We start from the raw sequence: 10,380 nt of genomic DNA, 5'->3' as shown, positions 1-10,380 counted from the left end.
GCCCGGCTATTTTTTGGTTGCAGCCGTCATTGTTGTTTTGGCGGGTCCGGGCTGGGGATTCGAACCCGCCACCTTAGGTGTACGTGGCTGGTGCCTTAGCAGGTTGAGCTATAGGCGCCCAGCCGACTCTTGATCTTAATAGAGCTCACAGTGGGGTAGAAACAGGCAGGTAGAGTGTGATTACAACATGGCTGGAGAGGTTCTCCAACTGGGCGGAGCCTGGGTCCAATGGGCTCCTAAAGGAAGGGCACACAGCCATAGTTGGGGGAACCAAGGAAGGCTTCCTGGAAGGAGTGACTTGTGAGCAAGCGAAGGGGGTTCAAAGGTGGTTCAGCAGTGCAAACTTGAGAAGGAGCATCAGTCATTTGCCACCAGAAGTGGTATTTCTGTCCTGGTTGTAGAGGGGTCAGTATGCTCATTCCAGATGCATCTTGGCCTTGTGCCTCGAGCAAGGAAGATCTGAGAGAGTTCTGGGCAGGAAGGTGTTGAGATGGGCGCTGGGTATCATGGGCAGCTTCAGCCAGAGGTGTCACCTTGGCTCTGTAACTTTGTTCTGAGCTGCTCTGCATCTGGCTTTTTCCTGTTAGCTCCTGTGAACAGGAGCAGGTTGAGGTGGGTTGCCAGGGCTTGACTTTAACCTGGGTGCAGTGGGGAGACGGTGTCAGAATCCTACTTTGGGGGAACCAAGGACAAAATGGATTTGTTGTTTTGAAGAGACTTTGTAACTCTAAAACAATGCTTTTCCTCTTTACTTACCATCTCTTTCTCCTCTTTTCTGCTTTACGCTGGTGATGATTTGAGACCTTTGAAGTCAGCCAGCTGGCCCTTAAGAGAAAACACAAATCCAATCCAGTGGACTGGTTGGGATGTGATTCTTTTTCTTGCTTGGAGGAAACTAACATTTAATGAGCATCAGCTGTGGGCCAGGTAGTATTTTTTTTTTTTTAAGGCATTTCTCATATGAATTAAACATCTTCCCTGTTTTCTATGTTACAAGGAAATTGAGGCTTAGGCTAAGGGACTTACCCCAGGGTCACAGAGCTTGAAGTAACTGGCCCAGCTGGACTCACACGAGGGTCTTTCAGGTCTCTTGACTTCAGGGCTGAAGTGATTGCTTAAGCTGCTGCTTCCTTACAAGGAGGGAACCACATTGTTTTCATGTGTGTAACTCGTGGCGGTTTCTGGCTCATGCTTGCTGCTCCGTCTTTAGGAAAACATTTTATTGAAGTATAATATGCATGTGGAAAAGTGCACACAGCACAAATGCAGAACTCGGTGACTCTTTCAAGCCAGACTTACAAACATAAACCTGCACCCCTGTCAAGAAGAATACAGTCAGCGCCCCGGAAGCCCCTTCCCGATCCCTGCCAGTTACTCCCTACCCCGAGCAACCATGTCCTGACTTTGCACAGCCTCCCTTTTTATGCCCTTAACTTTCGTGCATTGAATCAGACGCATTGTGGTCTCTTGATACAACCTCTTTCCTTTGCTCAGTGTGTCATTTGTCCGTCTTGTTGCTTGTGTTCTGTTGATGCTCATTGGTGTGGCACAGGCCACTGTGAGAATGTTCCCACTTTATCTGTTTTGCTGTTGATGGATGTTTTGGTAGTTTGCAGTTTAGGGCTATTGTAAATAGAGCCGCTGGGAATGTTTGACTTCCTGTCCTTGGGTGCACGTGTGTATGCCTTTCTGTTGTGACAGGAGTCGAGTGGCAGGGTCATAAGTTTCTCCGTTGAACTTTCAAACAGTTTTTTGAAGAACTTGCACCAATGGTGTGAGAGTGGTTTGTCCCCATCTCTGTCAATACTTGAGAGCCTCTATTTTAGCCATTCTGGTGGGAATGGGATGGAATATCATTGTAGTGTAGGTTTGTATTTCTCTAATGATTAATGAAGTGGGGTGCTGGGTTTTAAAATGAACCATGTTTGTGGTAGATTTAGAATTGTGATGGCATTGAATATAGCTCTTAACAATGAAGGTGCTAGATAGGACCATCTTTTGCTTATGTAGATGTTGGGGGTCCATGAATTACCTCGGCCTCCCATGGGGCTAATGGCAGTGGGAATGTAGCAGAGTTGACTGATTTGGATTCCCCTCTTCTCTTTAGAACATGAAGAAGAAGGAAGGAGCAGCTGGGACTCCCCGAGTCCGACCTGCCAGCACAGGAGGGCTGAGCCTGCTCCCCCCGCCTCCAGGGGGCAAAACCTCCACACTGATCCCTCCTCCCGGGGAGCACTTACCTGCTGGGGGATCCCTCACCCAGCCAGCACTTGCTCCCGGTTCAGGTCAGTGCTGGGGAGGGGGTGTGACTGCTAACTCTGCCCCTGTAGGTTCCTTTTCTTCCTGACAGCGGGGCCCCTTGGTTTCCCTCCTTCACACACTGATTCGTCATTTAATCCCTGTGTATGTCAAGTGGAAGGTGGGCACCGCAAAGCTGATCCTACACATACCTTATGAGCTTTAGGGGGGATGGTGTAGAGACCATGGGGGTTCCTCTATTCCCCTAAGACCTTCCACTTACCCTTTAGGGTGTTTGCACTCCCGTGAAAGGCAGGAACTGGGACTGCCTTTTTACTGTGACATTATCACATATAGGTTTCTTATTCTCAGCGGCTCCTCAGTGGGTATTGAGTGAGTGTGTGATAGAGACACATTCACATAGTCTCTGCTCACATGTAGTGGGAGAGATGAATCAGGCACAAGACCAAATGTATAGGGCCTAGACTCACTCCTAGCTAGTGTGATCTGGGGAGGCTTTCTGGAAGAGATGACATTGATCTACACCAGTGGTTCTCAACCTTCCTAATGCTGCGATGTATTTTCATTGTTACAAAGGGGTCACAACCCACAGGTTGAGAACCGCTGATCTAGACTTTGAAGGATGGAGATTGGGGAAAGGGAAGTTGCATGCCACACAGAACAGCATGAATACACCTCAGACGTTTAGACACCTGGTTTATTTAGGGAGATGGATGCAGCATAAGGTGTATCAAAGTGACTGGTGGGAAATCCATTTGGAGAAGTAGTTTGGAGTGAGCGCCACACCAAAGCCATGAGTGCTGGGAAGCTGCAAGACAGCTCCCCAGCAGGCTGTGCTGATGAGTGCTTTGGAGATCCTAGGATTCCAGTAGTTAATGTGCAGTGTCAGCCTCTGAAGAGCTGGGGCTCCAGCCTTTTGCTTCTGCCCCCAATCGCTTCCCCCTGCCACACCCAGTTTGATACTTAGCCTAACCCAGGCTGAGGGATTGTCACCAGCTGGTTTCCTCACACAGCTCTCACAGCCACCTGACAGGAACCTTTCTGTTTTCCTGATACTGGCTCCCTTATCTGGAGGTTGAACTTCAAACCTCAGCCCTGTAGGAAATATTCCAGCCAGGAGAGTGGGCAAGAGTAGCAACCAGTGAGCCCCTGCCCCGGTACCAGGATTATTTTTTAATTTTTTTTTTTGTTTTTTTTGAGATAAGAGTCTCACTCTGTTGCCCTGGGTAGAGCGCTGTGGTGTCATAGCTCACAGCAACCTCAAACTCTCAAGCTTGAGGAATCTCCTTGCCTCAGCCTCCTGAGTAGGTGGGACTACAGGCATGCACCACTATGCCTGGGTAGTTTTTTTGGTTTTTGTTTGCTTTTTTTTTTTTTTTTTGAGACGGAGCCTCAAGCTATCCCCCTGGGTAGAGTGCCATGGCATCACAGCAACCTCCAACTTCTGGGCTCAAGCGAGTCTCCTGCCTCAGCCTCCCAAGTAGCTGGGACCACAGGCGCCCGCCACAACGCCTGGCCATTTTTTGGTTGCAGCCATCATTGTGGTTTGGCGGGTCCGGGCTGGGGATTCGAGCCCGCCACCTTAGGTGTATGTGGCTGGTGCCTTAGCCGCTTGAGCCACAGGTGCCGAGCCTTTGTTTGCTTTTTTAATAGAGTCAGCATCTCGCTCTTGCTTAGGCTGGTCTGCAACTCCTGAGCTGAGGCAGTCCACCCACCTTGGCCTCTTGGCGTGAGCCACCACAGTGCCCTGCCTGCATTCTTATTTTTTTTCTCATTTGTATGCTCACTCAAGTCTGAGAGCCAGGGTCTTAGGCCATCCCTCAGTTGCTGTGCATTTCTAACAGGTAACGTGGAGCACCTGTTATGTGCCGGGTGGACTTTAGGTGCTGGGTCACTGAAAGTGCAGCATAAAGTCCTTGTGTTCTAATGTGTAAGACAGAAAAATGGTGCCTATAAGTTGGGAATAACAACCTTTATTGAGGCCAGGCATGGTGGTTCACACCTGTAATCCCAGCACTTGGGAGGCCGAGGCGGGTGAATTGCTTGAGCTCAGGAATTCAAGACCAGCCTGAGCAAGAGCAAGACCTCATCTCTAAAAACTACCTGGGTGTTGTGGCAAGTGCCTGTAGTCCCAGCTACTTGGGAAGCTGAGGCAAGAGAATCGCTTAAGCCCAAGAGTTTGAGGTTGCTGTGAGCTGTGACACTATGGTACTCTACTGAGGGCAACAAAATGAGACTGTCTCCCAAAAAAAACCTAAAAAAACCTTTATTGAGCACTTGCTGTATGTTTCAGAGCTAGACTGGTTTAGTTCAACTATCAGCTTACCAGTTTTATGATCAGAATATTGCTTCTCTGTGCCTCAGTTTCTTCATCTATAGGATGGGGGAAGTCACTATACCATAACATAGGTTTCTTGTGAGGATCAGATGGGCTAATTAGTACACAGCACTTAGAACAATTTCCAGAGTGTTGTAAGTGCTCGCTGAATGTTAACTTTGTTTTATTAATATTACTATTATTGCTCCCGTGTGCAGGGCCTGTTCTAAGCACTCATGCATATTAATTTAATCTTCCTATCAGTCCTATGAAGTACTCATTGTTACTGTCCTCCTATTAGAGATAGGAAAACTAAAACTTCAGTGACTTGTATAAAGTCGCACATTCCCACCTGTTTTCCCCCAGGGGCTGTGGTGAGGAAGATAAGATAATGTGCCTTAAGCACTGAACTGGAAAACTCTTTAATCATTGAGGGCCCTGCCCTAGTTTTATCTGGTCTCCCAGCCCAAAGCAGATTAGAAGTAGCAAATCAGGGGGAAAGTGGAGGGTGGCAGACACAGGACCTTCAGAAGGGACAGTTGGCAGCACTGGGGAAGGTGCCAGAAAGGTACAATAAAAAGGAGGCTTTGCAGCCCCGTCACACCACCCACCTCATTGAAGAGATAAGAACAAGGATGAACTTTTGTGCTGCCTCTTCTGAAAGGCTCTATCCAACCCTAACCAGTTTGGGGCCTGGGACTTGGCACATGTCTGGCACATTGTGTTCTCAGCTGGGTTGATCCAGGCACTTGGACTGCAGGCTTTATAGAAAGATGATTTTGTAGGTGGTGGGCATTCACCATTCAAGAAGCCCAGACAGGATATAGTAAATTTTAAAAGATTTCAGCATAAGCAATTGAAAAAAAGTCAGCTTCAGGTAGGAAAGATAGATGGCACGTGACTTGCCCTCACTGGTGCCCTCTTCCTACCTTGTACATGGCTTTATTTTTTATTTTTTGAGACAGATCGTCAAACTGTCACCCCGGGTAGAGTGCTGTGGCATCATAGCTCACAGCGACCTCCAACTCTTGGGCTCAAGAGATCCTCTTTTTTTTTTTTCCCCAAGACAGAGTCTCACCATGTTGCCCTGGGTAGAGTACCGTGGCGTCATAGCTCACAGCAACCTCAAACTCTTGGGCTTAAGCTATTCTCTTGCCTCAGCCTCCTAAGTAGCTGGACCTACAGGCGCCCACCACAACGCCCGGCTATTTTTTTGTTGCATTTGTTTGGTTGGCCCAGGCTGGGTTTGAACCTACCATCCTTGGTATGTTTGGCTGGCGCCGTAACCACTATCCTATGGGCACTGAGCCTCAAGAGATCCTCTTGCCTCAGATTTTCTGTTTTTTATAGAGATGGGATCTTCTTTTGTTCAAGCTGGTCTCGAACTTGTGAGTTCAAGCAATCCACCTACCTCTGCCTCCCAGATTGCTAGAATTAGAGGTGTGAGCCACCATGCCCAGCCTCTTTTTTTATTTGTAGAGACAAAGTCTCATGTTGTCACCCTGGATAGAGTGCTGTGGCGTCATAGCTCACAGCAACCTCAGTCTCTTAAGCTCAAGTGATCCTCTGTCCTCAGCCTCCCAAATAGCTGAGACTATAGGTACGCACCACAACACTGGCTATTTTTAGAGATGAGGTCTCACTCTTGCTCAGGCTGGTCTCGAACTCCTGAGCTCAAGCACTCAGCCTCCCAGAGTGTTGGGATTACAGGCAAGAGCCACTGCCTCCTACCTGTACATGGCCTTCTGCCTTTTCTCCAGGAGCCCTTAAGGGCTGGTGAGAAGATGGTGAAAATGTGGTGACCCTTTGTTTTGTTGCCTTAAATAGCTTGTCACTGAATCTCATGATTTGGTCATTGAGACAACAGAAAGAGGTCTCTGACTCCCCTGTCTCCTTCTCTTCTTTCCCTACCTGTTGGTCTCGGGGGACATCAGTAGGCGGTGCCACTGTATCCTGGCCCACACCCAAGCCTGCCACCGCTGCCACCGCAGACATCTGGGGAGACTTTGCCAAATCCACAGGGTAAGAAGAGCCACGTGTGGTGGGGCTGAGGCAAGCGCTGTTCATTTAAAAACCTGAAATTGCTCTGTGTGCTTTTCTTCTGGTTTTGAGAGCAGTAGCTTTGATTGGGGCATTTTCAAGCCAGCCAGAGGAAGGAGCCCCAGAGTGCCTGCTTGGGTGGCACATTTCCTGCCATGAAGGCTTTTTGCTGCTCTCCACTGCTAAGTGGCCTGGAGTCACCTTTTGCAAATCCGTCTGGTTCTTTTAACCATCTCACCAAGTGCTTTGCTTGTCCCCAGTACCACCTTCTTCCTTCCCCACTGTCCCTCGTGTCCCCAGAGCTTTGGGGTAGGTCCTAGCCTTGACGCATCCTTATGGGACCTCTGAGGCAAGGTGGCTAGCCTTCTCTGATCCATAAGATTTAAAGACTTCATTTGGGGTCAGGGTGCTAAATTCCTTTTGCCCCATTATTTATATGGACGGATTCTAGGACAGGGGTCAGCACACGTTTTCTGTAAAGGACGAGGTAGCAAACAGTTTGCGCTGTTCAGCCTGCGTGGTCTTTGTTCTAGGTACTCGATTCTGCTGTTTTAACATAAGGGCGACCTCAGACAATGAGTAAACGAATTAGGGTATAACTGTATATTAATAAAATTTTTTTTTTTTTTTTTTTGAGACAGAGTCTCAAGCTGTTGCCCTGGGGTAGTGTGCTGTGGCGTCCCAGCAACCTCAAACTCTTAGGCTTAAGCAATTCTTTTGCCTCAGCCTCCCAAGTAGCTGGGAAAACAGGCACCCACCACAACACCCGGCTATTTTTGGTTGTAGTTGACATTGTTGTTAGGCAGACCCCGGCTAGATTTGAACCTACCAGCTCCAGTGTATGTGGCTGGCACCCTAGCCACTTGAGCCATTAGCACCATAAAATCTTGTTACAAAAACAGAGAGGCATGATGGAACTCATTTAAGAGTCTTTTATAAATAAAGCTTATTTTTATTTATTTATTTTTTAGAGACAGAGTCTTACTTTGTTGCCCTCAGTAGAGTGCTGTGGCATCACAGCTCACAGCAACCTCCAGCTCTTGGGCTTAGGCGATTCTTTTCCCTCAGCCTCCTGAGTAGCTGGGACTACAGACACCCACCACAATACCAGGCTATTTTTTGTTGTGCAGTTTGGCTGGGGTTGGGTTCGAACCCGCCACCCTTGGTATGTGGGGCCAGTGCCTTATTCACTGAGCCACAGGCACTTCCCAGCTTTAGAACATTTAGGCACTAGCTGCTGAGTATTTTTTTCCCACAGAGAAGCCAACTTATAAAACTACTTTGTCTCTTCAGACATCTGACCTTTCCCCTAACCTCTCTATCTTCCCTTTACAGGTCAACTTCCAGCCAGACTCAGCCAGGCACAGGCTGGGTCCAGTTCTAACCTGAGCACAGTTCTCTTTTTCCTCATATGACTTCTGGGAAGGAGCTGCCCATCTGGGTCAAAGGAAGGAGGACGAAGCACTCCCTGGCTGGCCTCTGTTTGAAGCACCACTTTCCTCTCCTTCTTGCCTGGCTCTTGACAAACTCCATGTGAGGCAGTAAATTGGCACCATGGCACACTATTTCCTGGAATTCAAGTATGCACCAGAATACAGGAGAAGACAAGCTCCTGGGGCCCTCTCCCCATCTGTCCTCTCAAGACTCTTAGACTATACATCTTCCATCACAATGACCCATGTTAAACACAAGCCCTCCAAGCAAAAGAATGGGTTGAGTTTGCCGCCTGGATTTAGATCAGCCCTCTCAAGTGTCCCATGATCACTGCTCGGCGGTGGGGAGTTTCTGCACCCCCATTGGCTGTAGCCATTTCGGTCAGTCTGCCTTCCAGAGGAGGGATTTCTTCCTGATTTCTAGCAGGTTTATAATAGGCTACAGATTGAACAAACAATCAGGAGGAAATTGGAAGGCCTGAGCAGCTTTTTAAAGTGCTTAACTATTTTGCTTTGCTAATGTGCTAATCTGCACTAACTCATCTTTGCAAAAGGAACTGCTCCTGCAGTGTGCCCCAGCAGGGCCTCTGAAGGCCTTCCGCACTGTCAGCAGCTGCTGAGCTTAGGCAGCCGTGCTCACCTCTGCCCAGGTGCCTGCTTTTCACATCTTCCAGGCCAGGTAGGCACTGGGAACAAGATGGAACAGTGGGGAGGACCAGTGTTGTCGCAGAGGTGGCCTCAGCCTTCCTGTCTGCTGGCAGCTTTCTGGGCTCGCAGATTCACAGCACAGCTCCCAGCAGACTGGGGTTTTCTCTTTGGTGGTTTCTGAAGTGCCTTATCTGCAGACAGCCATTTTCTTTTCTCCTTCAGGGACTGTGAATGACAGAAGGAGCTCAATGTACTGGAAGTCCAGGGTTGCCTGGATTACTGGTTTATAGACTTAAGACATCGTTTAAGTGTTTATCTGAGCACACCTCTGAAATTGCCTTTATCAACTTACCTCTCAATTGAAAGATTTCTTTTTGAAGGGTCAAGACCATGAACTGAAAAGAGTGTTGGCCTCTTTGTGGGACCAGATTTTTAAGATTAAAAAAATAAATATTTTTACTTCTATCAACATATGTCAAGGGTGAATGTGTTTTTGGCAGTGTGACTGCTAAACTCGCCAGGATGCCACATCTAGCCTCGCAGCCCCTTTCTTACCGCTGGCTGTGTAATCTAGACAGACGTCCAGGGTTAGGGTGTCAGGTGAGGAAATTTGCCCTTAACTGCTCCAAGGTGGTCAGTAACTTCCCTCCTGAGTCTCTGCGAGAGTCCAGTCCTTGGGTGATGCTAAAGTAGTTGCTTGAAATCACTTCTCTCTGGGGCTTAATTTTTGGAATCTCGGGTGATACAGGCTGTGTTAGACAGCTTGACCCTTTGCTTCTGTCTCCCACCAAAACCTGCACGTGGAAGCATCTTCTTAAGTCATAGGGCATGCCAATGTCCAGAGGTCAAAAATAAAATTTATTTTATTTATTTGAGACAGAGTCTCACTACGTCGCCCTTGATAGAATGCTGTGGCATCACAGCTCACAGCAACCTCATACTCTTGGGTTCAAGCGATTCTCTTGCCTCAGCCTCCCAAGTAGCTGGGACTATAGGCACCTGCCACAGTGTGTGGCTATTTTTTTGTTGTAGTTGTCATTGTTTTTAGCAGGCCAGGGCTGGGTTTGAACCCACCAGCCCCGGTGTATGTGGCTAGCACCCTGGCCACTGAGCTATGGGCTCCGAGCCCAAAAATAAAATTTAAAAGATCACCCCACTTCTTATATTTGGGGATTGTGTAAGAAAGATGCAATTTTTTTTTTATTAATTTTTTTTTTTAAGACAGAGTCTTACTGTGTCGCCCTTGGGAGTGCCAGGGCATCACATCTCATAGCAAGCTCTAACTCTTGGGCTTAAGCAATTCTCTTGTCTCAGCCTCCCAAGTAGTTGGTACTACAGTCACCCGCCACAAAACCCAGCTATTTTTTTGTTGCAGTTGTCATTGTTGTATAGCTGGCCCCGGGCTGGGTTTGAACCTACCAGCCTTGGTGCATGTGGCTGGCGCCGTAACCACTGTGCTACGGGCACTGAGCTGATGCAGTTTTTATTATTAGCTATGGAAACAGCCACTTTGGCTAAGAAACAGTGTAAGAAAGGAAAAAGAAAATGAAAATTAAGGATCTTCTTGTCTGTAAAGCTAAGGAGATCGCATCAAGGGACCATCAGGAGTAGTAACTTTTGTGTCTGTTAACATTCTGAATATGTCTTACTACTTCTGAATAAGTCTTAAGTGCTTGGAAGATA

General features: G+C 47.9%; 1 protein-coding gene across 1 annotated transcript in view; it reads left to right on the top strand.

Annotated features, from left to right (window-relative positions):
• The window catches only part of NECAP2 (NECAP endocytosis associated 2), a 17,375-nt gene extending 8,209 nt beyond the window's left edge, over positions 1-9,166 (top strand). Inside the window, exons 6-8 of the mRNA XM_003783867.3 lie at positions 2,108-2,285; positions 6,514-6,598; positions 7,952-9,166. Coding sequence (XP_003783915.1) covers positions 2,108-2,285; positions 6,514-6,598; positions 7,952-8,000 — 312 coding nt within the window. The 3' untranslated portion in view covers positions 8,001-9,166. The remainder of the gene's footprint in view (positions 1-2,107; positions 2,286-6,513; positions 6,599-7,951) is intronic.
• Positions 9,167-10,380: the final 1,214 nt, after the last annotated feature.

This window comes from Otolemur garnettii, unplaced genomic scaffold, assembly GCF_000181295.1.
Source record: "Otolemur garnettii isolate 467f Iridium unplaced genomic scaffold, OtoGar3 scaffold00009, whole genome shotgun sequence".
Lineage (NCBI taxonomy): Eukaryota > Metazoa > Chordata > Mammalia > Primates > Galagidae > Otolemur > Otolemur garnettii.
The sequence above is the reverse complement of the archived record's forward strand: the minus strand, read 5'-3'. Positions and strand labels throughout refer to the sequence as shown.